Raw genomic sequence first — 19,990 nt, 5'->3', positions numbered from 1 at the left:
AGTAAAAGCTTTATGGCACCTGTAAATAATATTCCAGGTTGTCTCTTGGAACAAACTGTTTTCTAATAGATTTTTTATGTTTTAAGAAATAACATTTTTTCTTAAGGCTTTAATGAGGTGAGAAAGAAGGCTCCCCTAAAGAATCACTGCAGAATGGTACTATTTACCAGCAGGATAAAGAACAAAAATCTCTGCTTTTGTCCCGCTGCATTCTTATTCTGAGCTTGGGACTAGTTACAGAGTAAAAATGGTGTAGGATAGCAATGAAGGTGGTGACCTTACAGGACTTTCCGCTGAGGTTTCAGTCTCTGATGTTGCCCATTTCTGTCTGGTCTGGTAGTATCACGCTTAGCAAGCAATGTCTGTTGTCCTCCTGTCATTTCTTTGTGGGAGTTCAGGGTAAGGTCGCTACTCATCTGAAAATCAGGTGTCTCAGAAGGTAAGAATGCTCCTAAACATGTGGTGTGCTTTGCATTTGCCATTTATTTTCAAGAGTTTGGGTGAAACTCTGCACAAGAAGGTTGGTACAAGGCTGATATTGTGTATAGTTCCCAAAAAGCTGAGAATTGCACAGAATCGTAGAATGGTTTGGGTTGGAAGGGACCTTAAAGACCATGTAATTCCACTTCCCCTGCCATGGGCAGGGACACCTCCCACCAGACCAGCCCCATCCAGCCTGGCCTTGAACACCTACAGGGATGGGGCATCCACAGCTTTCTCAGTAACCTGTTCTCTTTAAGTAGTCTGTCCGCATGGATACCTGTTGTTTCGGAAGTGGAGGTTTCTGAGGGGGAACGGCCAGATTTTCCCCAAAGTTTTCAAAGGGTATTTTAGTGCAAGGCAGTGCTAAGGACTTTTAAACGCTTGTATGGGGCACAGAGTTGAAGCAGTGATAGCAGCAAAGAGACATCTCATTTTTCATTGTTTCAGTATCTCCTAATACCATTTCCAACTGTGGTTTTATCATATTCAGATACTTTTCTTGCCAGGAAAATTATGATTCTGCCATACTGTTAGGCAGCCAGCACTGGAAAGTTTACTCATGCTATGCAGTTATGGTAATTCTCAGAGGATGTTTATTATTTGGAAAACAGAGCTCCATACATGATGAGGAATTCTTACTACAATTAGTTCCCAAATTAATGTCACTACTTAATTAGATCCAGATTTCTTGGCCTGCATCTTTTGTAGAAGAAACACATTTTTTTCCTTATCTGTGGTGGCATCTGGGGACTGGGAAGCCTCCTTTTATCACTTCAAATACCTGTGCATGTAAACACAGATGGATTTGCAAAATCAGACCAGTCTGTTACCTTGCTTTTCTCAGAAAAGTGTAAGATTTGGATAACGTGCTTGATTAAGTGTGGAGGTGTGGTTTCTGCTGTACTTTTTATAGAAGAAAAAATGATTTATGGGACAGTAAAAGGAGATAGTGGTGGGAGAGTGGACACATGCCTTGCATTTTCTTTATTCCTCTTTTTCTTGAAGAGTGAAACTGAAAAATCAAGTTACCTCAGCATAGCAGAAGAGGAAAGACTTGCTATTTTTTTAACGTACTGTTTTGGGCTGCCTGTCTCCAAAACCAAATGTAAGCATGCAGATATTTATTCTCAATGCAATTATGGGTATTCTTTGTATTTCTCACAATTTTTAGTTTGTTGCTGAACTTTAGGAGAAGATGTTTTCACATCATACATACCTCATAGGCAGGGTATTTTAAGTTCATAAATCCTTAATGTGAAGTAACCTAGACTTCGAAGTAGAAAACAGTTGGTCAGGCAGAGGTGGAGGCAGAACTGGGTCTAATTCAGATACATTCAGGGTACCCGCTCCTTAACATGGTCAAGTGAGGCCCGAGTGCCGCACAGCCTGGCACGGAGGCACAAGCTGCTGCTTGAGGCACTGCCAAGTGTTGGTAGCACATCTGCTTAGCTGGGTCCCAGTGAATGGATTCACAGTGGGTCAGCTGGGCTCTCCTCTTTTACTGGTGTTTGGAAGTCTCACACACGTCTGAAACACACTTTGGTTCTCTGAATTTCCTTCCTCTGAAAGAATGGAAAAACTCACTTAGAAAGTTTGTATGTCTCTGCAGGATATGTATTGTAACTGAGATGCTTATATACTGTAGCAATAGTAACTATAAACATTGTTCAGTGTGTTCAATGTCCTCTGGATTATTATTATTATTTTTTACCATGGAAGTATTCTTCAAATATCCAGTATTCTCTGACACATTGGCCTAATGAATTACTTGCTGTCTGCAATTGACAGATGCATTTATATTGTCTGGTCTTCGTAATTATCCCCCAAAATATTTGAAAGCAGTTTTGTGCTGTAGAAATCCATAGATAACTTCTGTATTTTAGAAAATGTCACTTAACTTCTGTATTTTAGAAAATGTCACTTAAAATCTTATGAAAAGGGCGAAAACAATTTGTATATTATGTTAGCCAAGAAGTTAGTGTGGTGTCTGAACAAACATCAGATATATCAACAAAATTCTGCTTAAATCATTATTAGTCTGAGCTGTTCATGTAGAAATTACACTTTGTTACAGCTGATCAGAGCAGCCTCTGGATGCTACCACGAGCTTTCTGACTAGGGATATACCTGCTATTTGGAGGGGCTTAATGGATCTGCATCCAGCAGCCTTCTGCATCCTCTGCTTCTCCAGTTGCTTCAGGAAAAAGCACACTGATGTGGCCCTCTGAGCCTCGTACCCAAAGCCTGGCTGCACTGATAAGCAGTTTGCTGGGGAAGATGGACCATATTGTCACAACCATAATGTAAAAAATAGCTTTTGCTTGCTGTCCTCTAAAGCTTTAAGGATAGGGAGAATTTCTGGGATGATAAAAGGGAAAAGGAGGTGAGCAGCAGCCGAATTGCCATCTCACCCACAGTGAGAGTTTCCTCCCTGATTTTTGCTCCTCAACTCACCTAAACTGTAATAGCTCTGTCCCTAAACGAATCCATCTACAGGGTTAATGCAATACAGAGAATGTAGGAGAGAAAGTACCCCAAGAGACACAGCAGACCAGAGAAAGCAGATAAATGAAAATGCTGCAAGGATTTTCCATGAGTGAAGTCATTTTTCTGAGTTTCCACACTCTCAGTACTAGGATTTTTGTCAAGTTAGCTGTAGCAAGTGACCGCATTAAAAAGGCCCCAAAGAGGTTTTTTTTTTTTTTAATGACAAAAAGATGTTTCAAATAACTTAAGCACTTTTAATTTAATAAAAAGTAATAATGTAATTTAATAATAATAAAAATTAATATAAAATAATAAATTACAATTTAAGATTCAAATAATTTAAGCTAACAATATAAAGATATTAATTACTTTGCCTAAAAACAAAGCCCAGAATGCTATGAATAAGAGAAGAAGAAATATCATGAGACCCAGAATATTCAGTCAGTTTGAACTGCTGTTACAATGCGTAAAGAACAATCATCTCCTGACAGCCAGGGGAAACAGGAGAGATTGCAGGGAAAATCTGGTATATACAAGAGTGATTTGTGCAGATGCATTTCCCTGGGGAGAGGATTCAGGCGTTTCTTACACAGACTTCAAAAATTGTCTAGTAATTTTGGGCATCTCAGTTTTTCAATGGTTACACTGGCACAATGAATTTTAGAAAACACTGACTACTGTTCCTCTGAAAAGCAGCCCTCTTCATGTATCTTAATGCTGGGCGTACAAATTATGAAAATGTTCAAAATCACTGGTCAGTTTTGAAAATCTTGCCCATTAAATGTGTAAAAACACAATTAGAAACACCAGAAAGCTACAATATGCAAATGTAGTTTAAATTATAAATAAAGTCATTTGTGCTTTGAAAACAGAAATTATTTTTTATGATAGTATCTGTTATAGGAACGGTAAAAGAAACTAATTTTTGTATATACAGAAGTTCTGAATTCATATTAATTAAGGAAGCTCAAATAAAACTGTGACTCCCTACCAGTATAACATGCATCCCTACCATCCCTGCATGAGCTCTGTGTTGGGAAGAAAACAAATTTTAAAAAATTTAGGTAGACATACCTGTTTGCTAGAGACTTTGGTTTGCATTTGTGTCACATGCTAAATGGTAAACCTATTTCTGTCATGTTTTAATCAGCATGGGTAGTCTAAACATGTTCAATAAGTCTAGTGACCTTTCTCTGAGTCATGGAAAACTTTCAGCTGTGCCAGTGCAGTATATTTATACCAATATTATTTACAGGTCTTGTCCTCCTTGCTACTGTTTCTTAGAACTGTCCTTGAATGAAAAATAAATATGTCAGGTTTTTAATGCAATTAAAATGGCTATAAACTTTCTTAAAAACAGAATTGTATTCTTAGCTACTCTTACTTTAGGTGATTGCTGTCTTCAGGAATGAAGACATGTTTCTGTGATGGACTAACAGATAATCTGTGAATTCTCCATTGAGTACACAGATGTGTACACTAACGTGAGTACTCAATAGTTCGAAGGGAAAGATTTTGAAATGCATGTTCATCTATTAAATATTTATCTATTTGCGGTCCAGTTGATTTTTAAGAACATACTGAGCTCTGTCAATACAGAATATGTAGGTAGGTGATCGTTTTCAGTGTAGACACTAATTTGGCACAACAATTCCGTTGCAATAGCATTCACAGTGTCATGTTTAAAGATGGTGTCCTGGTTCCAGTTAGGACAGAGTTAATTTTTCCTCATAGTAGCTGGTAGGGTGCTATGTTTTGGATTAGGATGAGAAGAGCGCTGATAACATGCTGATGTTTTAATTGTTGCAGAGCAGTGTTTACACCAGGCCAAGGACTTCCATACCATCTGACAGGGAACCACTGGCTACAAAGTGGTTTAGAGACAGAAACACATAACAGCCTGATTTGGTTTGTTTTATCCTAACAATCTTACTAGAGATTCCCTAAAGCAATACCCTAAGGAAGTGGCCAGTAAAGGCAAAAGAAGAGAAACTGCAAGGACTTCCATACCATCTGACGTCATGCTAAACAATATATAGGGGTGGCTAGCCGGGGTGGGGGACCGGCTGCTCGGGGATAGGCTGGGCATCGGTCAGCGGGTGGTGAGCAATTGCATTGTGCATCACTTGTTTCTTACACATTATTATTATTAATACTATTATCATTATCACTATTATTATTATTATTGTTATTATTATATTCCTGTCTTAATAAACTGTCTTTATCTCAACTCACTGGCTTCACTTTCCCGTTTCTCTCCCCCATCCCAGAGAGGGAGGGGGGAGGGTGAGCGAACGGCTGTGTGGTGTTTAGCTGCCGGCCGGGTTAAACCACAACAGATGGATAGTTCTTTTATTTTCTTTAGATGAACTCTATGTTGAATCTCATTCTTGCAGTTTCTCTTCTTTTGCCTTTACTGGCCACTTCCTTAGGGTATTGCTTTAGGGAATCTCTAGTAAGACTGTTAGGATAAAACAAACCAAATCAGGCTGTTATGTGTTTCTGTCTCTAAACCACTTTGTAGCCAGTGGTTCCCTGTTAGTTTCGTGTGATGCATCATGGATATTGCTCACAGAGTAGTCCTACAATTTACGACATGGCACTGTCCTTCAAATCCCTAGGCTCCCCTTGAAATAAGAACAGAGGCTCAACTTTCTGCTGAGACTCCCGAAAGAGGATGGACAGTCACTGCCATTGCTTTTGGAAGGTCTTGGAAAATTATCATAGAATCATAGAATGGCTTGGGCTGGAAGGGACCCCAAGGATCACATAATTTCAACCCCTCTGCCATGGGCAGGGACACCTTCCACCAGACCAGGTTGCCCAAAGCCACATCCAGCCTGGCCTTGAACACTTTGAAGGACGGGGCATCCACAGCTTCCCTGGACAACCTGTTCCAGTGCCTCACCACCCTCTCATTAAAGAATTTCTTCCTTATATCTAATCTAAGCTTACCCACTTTTAGTTTAAAGTTATTAAATTGTCACCAAAGGTTGTTCAGCACCTCTGGGTAGACAGCGGTGTTGAGGATCCAAGTCAGTCATAGAACTGATAATTTCAGGACTAATTTATTAAGCTTACCTGTTACCAGAAGAGTGGAGCAGCCATCAGTATTCAAGCATGACCTACACGTAAGGCAGAGAAGGTCTCTGAGTCACCATGTAAGCTGCTCCTCCATCCTGGGGAAGCAAAGCATTATTTGGCATGTTTCTGACCCCTGCTTTTCCTATGAAATCTGGAACTTAAGAAGATTCAGTAGAAACCTGTTCCTGCAATGCTTGCCCATACAGAGTATCTCAGTTAAACCCTTCTTGATGAAAATGATGCTGTTTTCTTCCAGTGCTACCTTCAGTGAACAAGAGGAACGATTGGTATTATTTTTTAAATTCTTATATACTGGGCAAGCTTATTGTGTCTTGCTATTGTAGACTAAACAGGCCCAGTTTCTTCATAGGTCATGTTTTTTAAACATCACATTGTTCTTGCTGTTCTCTGGACTATATCCAGTCTGTTTATCTGTTCTCTTAAGTGTGGCATCCAAAACCAGAAAGAGCATTACCACTCTGACCTCACCAGGGCTAAGCAGAATAAAATAAATGACCTCCCGTGTCTTGCATATCATAATGCTGTTAGCAGGTCTGAGAGTAAGCTTTACTTTTGGTAACAGGTCCATGTCCTGTTTTATCTTTAGTCCATGATTTACAGGACTCACAGATGCTCTTGTTCAGAACCGCTGTCCTAGCAATTATTTCACTTTTTATTTATGTGCAATCCTTGCCCTTTTTAACTTACACTTGTTGATGCTGTATATAGATTTTTGATATACATTGTAGTTGATCATCTGGATGAATCTGATGTTTTTTTAAAGTGCTTGTGACCCTTTCTGGCTGGGTTTCATTAGTGAAGTACGTTCTTCATCAAGAAAAGCTTTTAATGACTACAACCAGGCCCAAGATAGATCTGTTTCAGGGGAGGGAGGTATCTCCATTTTAAAGGGCTTCCCAGTATTGATATGGAAAACTTGTAGCTATTTCCATTCTCTGCAATACAGCATCTTGTGGATTTGAACTTGCTTCAGTACATTATAGGGAAGAAGCAAAAGCATTTTGTGGACATGCTTATGGAGATGTGGGCAGAGGGCTAGGTGAAGGCAAGACACCACTCAGCAGATATGCGAGGGCTGTAATTCTCTGCTTTGAACTTCTAATCATGATGTGATCCCTACAGTCAGAGCTGTGAGGAATCCCACTCTTCTGTGCTCCTGCCTGCTGAGATCTGGGTGTCCCTTCTCAGCTTTAAATCTGTTCCATTCTAAGGCACGTGGTCCTTCTCTGCCCAAGGTGAAGGTAGCGCTAACTGTAGGCTTACCTTCCTATAGCATTACCATTTATTGTACCACAGATCAGTGGATATGTGTTCAAAATACCATTTGCTTTATAGCAATGGAGCAATTAACATTTGTTTCTAATGCTGCCTCTTCAGACATTCCCCTTTTTTCCCCTAATTCTTTTATTTTCCACACTTGCAGTCAACTCCACCTGGACTTTTCATGCCCCGACTCTTTGTATTTGAATCCAGTCACAGCAGTGTACCCTGGCAGCCAGGAGGGCCAACCATATCCTGGGGTGCATCAAGCACGGCATTGCTAGTCGGTCGAGGGAAGTGATTGTCCCACTACTCTGCGCTGGTGTGGCCTCACCTCGAGTACTGTGTGCAGTTCTGGGCACCACAGTACAAAATCACAGAATCACAGAATCGCAGCGGTTGGAAGGGACCTCGAAAGATCATCGGGTCCAACCCCCCTGCCAAAGCAGGCTCCTTAGAGCAGGCTGCCCAGGTAGGCGTCCAGACGGGCCTTGAATATCTCCAGAGAGGGAGACTCCACAACCTCCCTAGGCAGCCTGTTCCAGTGCTCCGTCACCCTCACCATGAAGAAGTTCTTTCACATGCTGGTGCGGAACTTCCTGTGCTCTATCTTGCGGCCATTACCCCTTGTCCTATCCCCACAAACCACTGAGAAGAGGTTGGCCAAATCCCTCTGTCTCCCACACCTCAGGTATTTATAAACATTGATGAGATCCCCTCTCAGCCTTCTTTTCTCCAGGCTGAACAGACCCAGGTCTCTCAGCCTTTCCTCATAGGGAAGATGCTCCAGGCCCCGTATCATCTTTGTGGCCCTCCGCTGGACTCTTTCCAGGAGTTCCCTGTCTTTTTTTGTACAGGGAAGCCCAGAACTGGACACAGTACTCCAGGTGAGGCCTGACCAGGGCGGAGTAGAGGGGGAGGATCACCTCCCTTGACCTGCTGGCCACGCTCCTTTTAATGCATGCCAGGATCCCATTGGCCCTCTTGGCCACGAGGGCACACTGCCGGCTCATGGTCAACCTGTCATCCACCAGGACCCCCAGGTCCTTCTCCTCAGAGCTCCTCTCCAGCAGGTCATCCCCCAGCCTGTACTGATACATCCAGTTGTTCCTTCCCAGGTGCAGGACTCTACACTTGCTCTTATTAAACCTCATTTGATTTCTTCCTGCCCATCTCTCCAGCTGGTCCAGGTCTCGCTGAGTGGTGGCACAACCTTCTGGCATCAGCCACTCCTCCCAGCTTCGTGCCATCGGTGTACTTGCTGAGGGCAGACACTATTCCCTCATCAAGGTCGTCGATGAAGATGTTGAACAAAACTGGACCCAGCACCGACCCCTGGGGAACACCGCTAGTCACAGGTCTCCAGCCGGACTCTGCGCCACCGATCACCACCCTCTGAGCTCGCCCAGTCAGCCAGTTCTCAACCCACCTAACTGTCCACTCCTCTATCCCACACTTTCTCAGCTTTGCTATCAGGATGTCGTGGGAGACAGTATCAAAAGCCTTGCTAAAGTCAAGGTAGATGACATCCACTGATCTGCCCCCATCTACCCAGCTGGTGATGCCATCATAGAAGGCAACGAGGTTGGTCAAGCATGACTTCCCCTTGGTAAATCCATGCTGACTACTCCTCATAACATTCTTCTCTTCCAATTGCTTGGAGATGACATACAGAAAAAGCTGTTCCAACACCTTTCCAGGGACAGAGGTGAGACTGACTGGCCTGTAGTTTCCCGGATCCTCCTTCTTGCCGTTCTTGAAGACCGGAGTGACATTGGCTATCCTCCAATCTTCAGGCACCTCTCCTGTTGTCCAGGACCTTTCAAAGATGATAGAGAGCGGTTCGGTGATCACCTCTGCCAACTCCCTTAGCACACGTGGATGCATCCCATCAGGACCCATGGATTTGTGTGCATTGAGCCCACTCAGGCGCTCCCCAACTACCATCGGGTCAACCGCAGGGGAGCCCTCCATTTCCCAGCCCCTTTCTCCCCCCGCCAGGGTTGAGGAGTCCCGGGGGGGAGTCCCTGAAGCAAGGACTGAAGCAAAGAAAGCATTCAGTATCTCCGCCTTCTCGGCATCTCCCGTTACCAGGACACCCCCCTCGTTCAGCAAGGGACCTACATTATCCCTAGTCTTCCTTTTACTGTTTACATACTTAAAAAAACCCTTCTTATTATCTTTTATCTCTTTTGCAAGCCTCATCTCTAGGTGGGCTTTAGCCTTCCTCGTCGCGTCCCTGCAGGCCCTGACAACACTTCTATACTCTTCCCAAGAGGGCATGCCCTTTTTCCACATTTCATAGACCTTGCTCTTCCTTTTGATCTTATCACTTAGCTCCTTGCTCATCCACGCAGGTTTCCTGCCCCACTTCCCCGATTTCCTACTCTTAGGGATGCACCGATCCTGAGCTTGGAAGAAGTGCTGTTTAAATGTAGCCCAGCTCTCACAAGCACTTTTGCCTTCTAGCAACCTAGCCCAGGTTAGCCCTAACCTACAGCCCTAACCTACACCCAAAAAGGGTGTAAAACTGTTGGAGAGTGTCCAGAGGAGGACGACGAAGATGGTGAAGGGCCTAGAGGGGAAGACATATGAGGAGCAGCTGAGGTCACTGGGCCTGTTCAGTCTGGAGAAGAGGAGGCCGAGGGGGGACCTCATCGCAGTCTACAACTTCCTCGTGAGGGGGAGTGGAGGGACAGGTGACCTATTCTCCTTAATCACCACTGATAGGACCCGTGGGAACGGTGTTAAGCTGAGGCAGGGGAGGTTTAGGCTGGACATCAGGAAGAGGTTCTTCACCGAGAGGATGGTCGCACACTGGAACAGGCTCCCCAGTGAAGTAGTCACTGCACCAAGCCTGTCTGAATTTAGAAGCGATTGGACTGTGCACTTAGTCACATGGCCTAAAATTTTGGGTAGACCTGTGCAGTGCCAGGAGTTGGACTTGATGATCCTTATGGGTCCCTTCCAACTCGGGATATTCTATGATTCTATGATTCTATGATTTATGCACTCAGCAAACAATATTGTTTTTGATTTATAGCTACTGAAGGAAAAAGACCCGCACAAAGAATTCTGGATGAAATGAAGAAGTTATTTTTACATTGGAGGTGGGGAGGAAGAATGAAGTGCAGTGCCAGAACTTCAGGTTGCATTTATTTTCAGTGAAGTGAATCTCCATCTTCCACAAAGTTTATTTAAAAATAAGCTATACCCAGATCTTTGGATAAAGATGTTAGAAAGTTAAAGTGTACTTAAGTTTCAGACTGTGTTGTCTGATTAGCCTAGCTGGCCTAATTTCCAAAATCCCTTGAAAATAGACCTAGTGTTTTTTTTATTTTTATTTTTTACATTGGACAGATATCTGAAAGACCTGAATCATCCCTTTTAAGGAAATCATTGCAGATGGAAGGTGGAAATCATTACATCTTGGGGAAGTAATCTGGTACAAGTGAATATCCTCACAAATTTTTCCAGAGAGTATTCCACCACAAAGTAAAAGTTTGCTCTATCAGAAAAGGGACCTACTCCCTATCTGTTTTAAAGGGCAATCTGTTCTTCAAACTTCTTTGTTATTACTTTTTCTACGGGAATTCATACTGAAGAGCAACTAACTGGCCAAGTATGTGGGTGATAGGTTTTACAGTCTTAATGAAGAGTAACATACTTCTCTTGAATTACATGTGTCCCTGTTCATATAGTATGTGAAGATTCTTCTCTGTTTATATATAGAAGTGAAGATGTATATGAAGCTGCAATGCCCAATCCTAGCTGAAAAAGTGTTATTTATTTTTAATTATTATTTTTTTATTCCAAAATAAATGCCTGGAAAAGGGAGATTGTTTAAGCTTAGTTATTTGTGATTGTGGACTTCATTCTTTTATGACTTTCTTATGTGTACAATAGATATTATTATATTGGGGCAGAGCTAAGATCCAATTTAATACCTTGTCTTTGAGCCTATTTCAGAGAAAAGTGTAAAAACTCCAGATAAATCTGACAATTAGAAGTAAAATTAAAAACAGAAACACAGGTATGTCTTTTCTGTATTTTTTTTTCTTTTCGGAAATACTCTAAATTATTGTAACCATGATTTTTCTGGCTATCTCTACATGTTACATTTCCACTTCCTTTTTTTTTTTTTTAATTTTACATTTTTCCGAGCCCAGAGTGTGCCTTAATATAATTGCATGCTCAAAAGAACATTTTCACATCTCAGTTTTAAGCAGCCACTCCTTCAACTGTCTTATTTACTTCCCTTCTGTATATAATGCAAAGAAGATGAGAAGTATAATAAATAAATGATAATGTACCTCAGTCATTTCCCTCCTTTTTCCTCCTCTGCCATTCCTAAGGTCTTTAATAGATATTGAGATGAAGTCCTGGCATTCCTCATTCTTTAGGGTCTTCTCTAAGCCCTGCTATGATTTCCCAGTAACCTGTATTATTGTTAACCTACCTCACAAGCCTCTTTATGGAAGCCAAACAAGAAAATAATCCCTGACCTCAAGTATATTTTGATATCATGTGTCTCTACTAGGATATACCATGTTCCCTAGGAGGTGATACTATTAATTGGAAAGCATTATGGTATTCTGGCCACATCTTCCAATCCTTTTGTTTTGAACTGTGCTGTTGTCTTCTGAAGACTCCGGTTCACAAACATACCATTATTTAGGGAAACACACAAATGCTCTCTATTATAGACAGTACATCTTTTAGCCCCTTGTAAAACACAACTCTCTTAAACACAATGCTTTATTGTTTTCCTGAATTTCAACTTAAATTAGAATGCATTCTTCTCAGGGGTACCATTTGATGGATCAGGCTGTTTATTATGGAATGTCAAACTGTAAAAAAAGAACAGCCAGGGAAACAATGTTCTTGCTGAAGAACTTATTTCCCTTAGTATTTGCCAAGTAGCTAATCTAATTTGTGGAAAAAAATAAAAGAATAAGACATTGCACAATTATTAATAAGTTTTGTAATTAAAGTCACAGAAATATGTAATTCTTCAGTTAATATAGCTTTGACTTCCAAATTTTGATTCCTATACTTAAGATCTTCTTTCCACATGAACTTCATCATTAACAGGATTTAAACTGCCTAATTCTCTGTGCTTTGGAAACTGGTAATCCTATCAGAGTTCCTCAGATACCTTGCTAATTACATACCTGTTACAGAGGGCTTGGTCATCTTGAAAATAAAAAAGGCTTTTCCAATCTGTGAATGATTTAAGTCAGTCTAAAAAATACTGCTTTTACACAATATCAGATTACATTTGCTGTCACATGTATTTGCACAATACTATATTTGTACAATATACCATAATCCAGCATCACTGCCAAACATGTGAGATCAAATATGGTAAATTACTGTTGTTGTTGAGGTCTGATACACCAGAAGAAAAACAGCAGTCTGAAATTACCGAAACTTCATGGGAAAGAGGAGAAGATTTCCCAGAAATATACTGAAAAACGAATGCTTCTCAGTCTTGAAGTGAGCTAGCCAGAACTTTCCAAAAGCAGATGAATGTTCTTGACCTGGAGTGTTTATCAACTGTCTGAATGTCTGCTTAGCAGTTTTGCTCCTTTGAAAATTTTCTTAACCTGAAGAGATGAGAAGATGATATTTATTAGTCATCCTTCTACTAGAGGTTCCCATTCACTCAGTACATCTTTCTTTGATAACAACTCTGTAGAAAGCAGTATTGTCACAAAAATTTTGTGGGCAATGTTATCAAGAGGATATAAGATAACTAGAATTACAGATTTGTACCTGTCTATGTTCACAAGAACAGAGGATTTGTTTGGGATATTTCTAGTGGAATTTCATCTAGTTAGAAGTGTTTCTAAATTCTTTCAGAGTGCTTAAAAGCATCTTTTTACAAATAGAGATGGCAAAGAATTAAATAATGCAACAACGGCAGACAGATGTTCCACATTCAGTTAATCTCAAAAAAAGAAGGCAAAGTTAGCTTTGGAATAATTGCAGCGAGCTCAACTTGATATTATAAATATCAAATACTGTTCCCTGCTGAGCAATACAACAGTTCTGATACAAATAATGCGTAAAATTTTGCTTCCATTTTTTCAATTGCTTCATAATAATTACTAGGTAGTATAAATCCTGGCTAATGTGAGTGGGAGTTTTAAGGATACAATAGCTGCAGCTGGGAAAACTGAGTCAACAGGTTAAAATCCTGGACACATAAAACCCCATATGTCTTTGCAGGAAAGGAACATCTGTTTTACAAGAGCCATTGTTCCATTGTTTTCTGAATTGTGGAATTGTGTTTCTGTTCTTTGTTAATACAATGCCTAGCACAACTGATTCTTGATCTCTGATTAGTGGCTCTTTGGTGTTATGGCAATTGAAAAATAAGGAATAAGAGGAATGGAATCTTAAGGCTCCGGTACTGAAGTTGCTTGTCCAAAGCCACAGAGTGAAATGATGCAGAGCCAGTTTGAGAGCACAAGGAATTTCTTTTACCCTGTCTCAGCCTCAGACCATTATTTTGCTTCTCTCTAGAAAATGATCTTGTCTGATGTGTTTCAATATGACATGCGTGCTGCTATCAGCACCTCTGCTCCTCTATCTCACTACAAAGGCAATTAGTCAGCCAGCTTCTTTCTAGACTTGAGAATTGAGAGGATCCTATGGAAGTGTAGAAGTAGACACCAGAAGTAGTGCAGATGTGTTGGATGGCATGCTGACTAGCATGCTTCAGAACTGACAACTGGAAAGAGCATTGGACATTTTTTGGCAGGGCTCAGTGCAGAGGCACCTGAAGAAGAGCAGGTAGCATGGTCTCAAGTCTAATGACTTTTTTCTCACCAAATTTATCCATTTTCAGGCGAGTATCCATTTTCAAAGGGAATATTAAGGACCATGAGAGAGTCCTAGTAAGGGCATAAAGTGCATGAAGCATAGGATGGGGTAGGATGGAATAGGACAGGAAAGAAAGGGAAATAATTTCAGTCAAGCAAATAGGGTAACTTGTCCAAGTAAATTCTGCAAATTGCTTTGGGCTTTCTTGAAATTACAGTTAAAAGAATGAAATTCATGTAAAAATAATATTAATGGTGGGCACAGCCTAAAAATGTGTTGCTTCTTTAGGAAGAAAAACAAAAACAACAAACTAATCATAAATCATTTCCTCTTCTGTTTCTTTGCCAAGACCTATTTTCAGGACTCTGTGCTTCCCCTCAAGCAGCCAGTGAAATCTCAGGCACCTAAAGCAAATAGAGGCAGTATACATAGGACTTGGCTGTTAAAAAAAAAAAGAAAAAAAAAAAGGAAATGATGGAAATGATTATGATTTTAAAATATTTTGGTTTAAAATATGCTAGATTGTAATTTTCATATCCACACACATTTCATTATTAATTTTGGCTGGTAAATGGTTCTGTTTATAGAGCAACAACTTAACCATTTGCCTTTCATATGCAATTAAGCTTAGATCCTGTGTAATCAATCTTATGTTTCTGTGCTAGCTAATTCCAGGACACACACATGAACAATTCTCTTTAAAATTTAGATGTGAGGTACATCAGAGTGGAATAATGACAGCATAGATATGTTCACCAGCTTATCCATCAGTGTTGTTCACAGTGAGTAAAGCCACATTCTCTGTGGTTCTCATCTTGTGTGTGTGCCACTGTAGCCACTGAGTTCATGCCAGCAGTGGTTCCCTGCCTCTCCTGCAAGCAAAAATGTAGGTGGTGGAGCCTCTTGCTCTGCAGAATGTATGCTACGGAGATGTTGAGTGATGAGTTTTACTTATTTGGATTTTTCACATTCTTTTTTTCATTGTTGCTGGTTTTTATACACATATTGCCATCTGCATGTAAGAGGCAAAGTCAAGACACTAAGCTTCTTTGGATTGTGGCCCTACTTGTGCAAGTACTGAGATCATCTTAATGAAGCCACAGTGGCTATTCATGAGCTGGAAATTAAATGCTTGCGTTTGTCAGATTGAGGTTTGAACTACTGCTTCACTTGAGTAAAGGTGGTACGTCTCCTTCATGCAACTATGTCAATTCTCAGGTTACAAAATTTAGAACAAAAGATACTTGCTCCATGAAATAATTTCTGAAGGAAATGATAAGGAAACAGAAAATGTGGAAAAAAATGTTAAAAAATAATTTAAAAAATCATGGGAGATAAGTTTCAATTGAAGATTTAAAGTAAAAAATAAATGAAAGTATGTACATTATATTCCCAGTAGCTTGTACTGCTTAATTAACATATTGGGGTTTTGTCCTTTCACAAAATGACTGTATTGTCATTCAAATATTTCAAATGTTATTAGTATCATCTCTAAGGCATTCCTTATCCTGCTTTCATGGGAGTGAACGGGCCACCAACTGAACAGTAGTTGAGTCATTACAGCCTGGCTGCAAACAAAAATCAGTGTATGTTAGTGTTCTTGTGACTGTGTTCTCTGGACTGAGTATGATGTAAAAATTACAAATGTGCTTATGTGATAACAGGCTTTGATTTATATAAGGAATCAGGTAGTTCTTCAGTAGTATGCTCCGCAGTGTCGCTGACGTGCTTTTAAGCAAAGTTACACACTTCCCATAATGCAACCTTAAAATGACTTTGTGTCAGGATGAGTGGGTGAATTGATTCCTATCTAATGTAGTTGTACAATTCAATAATTAACATTTTCAATTGTTTTGATGCCACCTCTCTTTTATGTAAACTTTACTTCCCCCTGAAAAGACAAGGGCAAGGAATTGCAGATGGAAGGAGACACTATTACATATGGACAAGATGAAGCTGTGCCAGGGAATTAATCCCATCCCTTTCTTTTCTCTGGAGTCACTGAATGATACTAGACTGTAGCCAAATATTTCAGCTGAGATATTCACAGGATGCTTCTAGTTATGTACAGTTCTAGGGGATTTAGAGTGTGGATCCTGACTCTCCTTGGCCAAAGGTGCAGAGCACTCCTGAGAATGCTCTGAATTGTGCTTTGAACAACTCATTGTGTGATAGGCAATGTTAAGTACCTTGGAAAGTTAAGCCTCTTGCATTTTTGGTTGCATATTCAAAATCAGTTGATATTTGTGATAATTTCAATTTCAATTTCTCTCTGTTTTTATCTCATTATAAGGTAAGGATGATATCACTTTCTTTTATAGGTGAAGTCACTGCATTTGTGGTAGAAGCAGCTATCGTAACTATGAAGTAAATGAAAATGTTCATGAAGATGTTTATCATCTCCCCCTCAGAGCAGGGCTTTGTCACTCCTCTCCTTCCTGCTTTCAGTACTGCCTTGGGTCTGGTGGCTTCCAGAGAGAAACTTTGCCATTAGGAGGGAGAGCTTCTCAGTTCTGCATTTGGAACCACGTGTTCTCTGCTTCAGCAGCATATCCCACTAAGCTACCTGTGTTTCCATTGAGGAGCATCTTTCAGAGTGGCAAATACCACATCTAACCAGCACAAAGAAAGGCTCTACCACATTCATTCAGCCTATGCAAACAGATTTTTTCAGAAGGCTTATAACTCAGCCAAATATGGGCAACTTCTTGTAAAAACTTCTCCCCTGCCAAATTTCAAGTTCTTTCTCCAAAACGTGGAGGCACTAGAGCTTTTTAATGAAAAGGTTATTAAAAAACAAAACAAAACTGGTAATAATAATATGTTTTTCTCTCAGTTGTTCTCAGAAAAGTTGTTCTGTTGTTCTCAGAAATGGCTGAGCCGGTCCAGCCTGATTTATTTATTTTGGAAAGAGTCGGCTGAGACGAACTTTCAGCATGGGAAATTTCAGCCCAACTGGTTAGCCTTTCTCAGAGTTTTGGCAAAGTTAAAAGCAAGTGAAAACGGTCTTATACTGAGAAGTCAAAGGCAAGCTTACCTATCGGCAGTGCTCCTTGTTTAGTATAGGAAAAGATTATCTACATTAACTTTTTTTTTTTATGTTTCAGATTCTTTGAGTATATATTGCTCTATAAAGATGCAGTGATGTTTCAGATTGAGCAAGTTACAAAGCTTTGTTCGAAGATTGCTCTGACTGAGCCATGGGATCCGTATGATATCCCCGCCAATTCAACATATGAAGATCAGTACTACATTGGGGGACCTGGAGATCAAATTATGGTACAGGAATGGTCTGACAGAAAACCAGCCAGGAAATGTATGTGCATACTTTTGTTTCATCTTAATAATAATCATTGTCTCTGCTACCCAGGGAAAAGTAAAATTGTTCATGTTTCACCCCAGCCTTACATATTTCTATAAAGTTTGCTGAAAGACATAATAAATATCCCCTATGTACAGCATATTGTTTTATTATCACATGTATTTTATTAAGAAAATGTTTTGTATCTCAGTAGGATCAAATATGTCCAAGGGACTTGTTTGCATTTTATTCTGTACCATACAGATTTTGGCATGGAAGAGCATTATTTTGCATCTGAATCCAGCATCCTGTATGCAAAATTTATCCATAGAAGAATCAGTAATATAATTAGAAACACAAACTAGCATTCATCATATCTCTGGTAAAACGCATAATAGAAACAAAACAGGTATCGAAGTGTGTCTGCATTCTAGTATTTAATATTGTCATAAAATACATCCAAAACATGGCTCTGCAGCAATGGACTTTGTTAATATGCACCTAAGTTTTGTTATCCACAATGCTAGTAAGAAACATCTGCTCCTGAGGCTTAGTTCTGCACTTGGCAGCTGAACACCTGCATCATAAAAGAAAGTAGGCTGAATTTTCCAAGGTAGAGTATGTTAGGTTTTGGATGCATAGCAATTTATTAGCAAATTGGCTTCAGTTTCATGTGTGGTTTAGAGATGACCCAGACAACTATAAAAATAATGTAAAAAAAGCCATGAAGTTTATGGCATTATTCAGCTAATGCAATACTTATGGTTATAGCCACCTAATATATGGGCTGGTTATGAACCTGAGCATTTAGCCAGGGGAAAATATTTCTTTCTTGAATAGAAGTAAAAAGAAAATGAAGGATAAGGTCATTAGACCTCTATAACTAGGTCGATATATCCTCTGGTATTCTACAAGAGACAAATTATCACTCAGTCCAAGAATTTTGTTTTTCTGATCCAGTATTTTGGGAACTTTTATGGAACTTAATATCCAGATACCTTCAGTTAATGATGTGTGATTTTTATCCTGTAGTATTTTGTATTTCCAGTGCTTTTCTGTATGATCATTCTGAAAAAAATAATGTCTTAAATTTGTCTGCCCATCTACCTTTCAGACAATACTGGTTTGGATTCTAGAAATTATAATCGTTAAAATTGTGGAGATTTCAGCGGAGATACAGAATACCTGGGTAGCATTATATTTTGCCTTAATTTTTTATTCAAAATTCTGATAAATGACTTGTTGAGGAAAAGAACCCTCCATTACTGGAAAATCAAAACATTGAGATCAGGATGTTTTTGGTATATTAGGATGACCTGGAGAGGTATGTTCAAATATTGCTCAGTTTGACACCTTTTTTTTTTTTAAATACTGCACAGGCATTTCATCTCAGAACTTGTCTGTTTCCAATAATGCCATTGTGGTACACCATATGAAACAATACTGGAACGATAGAAAATATGTGTGTTTGATTGCTGCTGAGTGATAGAAAATAAGCCTCCTTGTGACTGGAAAAAATTCATACAGATGGTACTCAGAGCAACCATTTTTTAACGTCGTGACTTTCTGCTATCGAGAGATCTGAAATACATGAAAAAATTGAATGAAGTGCTGTATGATGGAAGGGGTAAAGAAAAATCACAGAAGGGGTGCATGTGATAAATTTTAAAGTGAGGTTTTAAAAGTGAAGGGTGTTCAAAGGAAACTTCCTTGATGATATTGACTGCAGAAATAGAAGTAGATAGAGGTGATAGCAAAGGACAAGGGTGGAAAAGAATGACAGAACAACTCTTGAGATAAGCATGTGGAATTAAACTGATTTTTTTTAAAAAATGGACGGACTTGCTACATCACATACATGGAGGAGATCAGCATTAAGTGCATTCTTGAAGTAATGAGTGACCCAGTAGAAATGTTTGAGGGGAATAGGAATTACAAAAGATTATAGTGATCGTGATACTGATGTTATGAGCAGATGCTGGTAAATAGAAGGAATGAGTTAAGAGACGGGTGAGAGAGGAGTTGTATTTGAAAATATTACTGTTCTTTTGAGATAAACTCTCAGTGCTTGAGACAATATGACAGAAAAAGCATCATGTTTATTTAAATTAAAGATGTGGTGAGTATTGTCAGTGTACAAATGGTGCTTAAGATTTTAGATGGCTGTGAAGGCAGGATGTCACCACAGCAGAAGACAAGCAATTCATTGTGTAGGTGGATGCAGAACCAGGCACAGGAAAGAAATGAATGTCTTAAATAGTTGTAGGAGCTCGGTATTTTAGAGTGTTGAAGACTGTGTTGAGGCCCAACAATGTGAAGCGGACCACAAGTTTTCAGTATTCACACCTTTCAACTTTTTAAGAGCAGAATGTAAGACAATTTGTCCCCATGCTACCCAAGCTGGAGGCACCAAAATTTGCCTTCTAGGAGAATAACTCACTGAGCATTACGTTGCTTTACTGGTGAAGCGAAGAAGTGCTGACATGAAAGTAGCATGAAAGATTAGAAAAGATCGGATTTGTG

The 19,990-nt window shown here is 39.8% G+C and overlaps 1 protein-coding gene across 1 annotated transcript in view; it reads left to right on the top strand.

Moving 5' to 3' along the window:
• Positions 1-19,990, top strand: part of EPDR1 (ependymin related 1) — a 33,575-nt gene that overhangs the window by 10,557 nt on the left and 3,028 nt on the right. The window contains exon 2 of the mRNA XM_083825854.1: positions 17,274-17,482. Within this exon, the coding sequence (XP_083681980.1) occupies positions 17,274-17,482 (209 nt within the window). The remainder of the gene's footprint in view (positions 1-17,273; positions 17,483-19,990) is intronic.

This window comes from Anser anser (assembly GCF_964211835.1).
Source record: "Anser anser genome assembly, chromosome: 2".
Classification (NCBI taxonomy): Eukaryota; Metazoa; Chordata; class Aves; order Anseriformes; family Anatidae; genus Anser; species Anser anser.
This window is presented reverse-complemented; position numbering and strand designations above follow the sequence as displayed.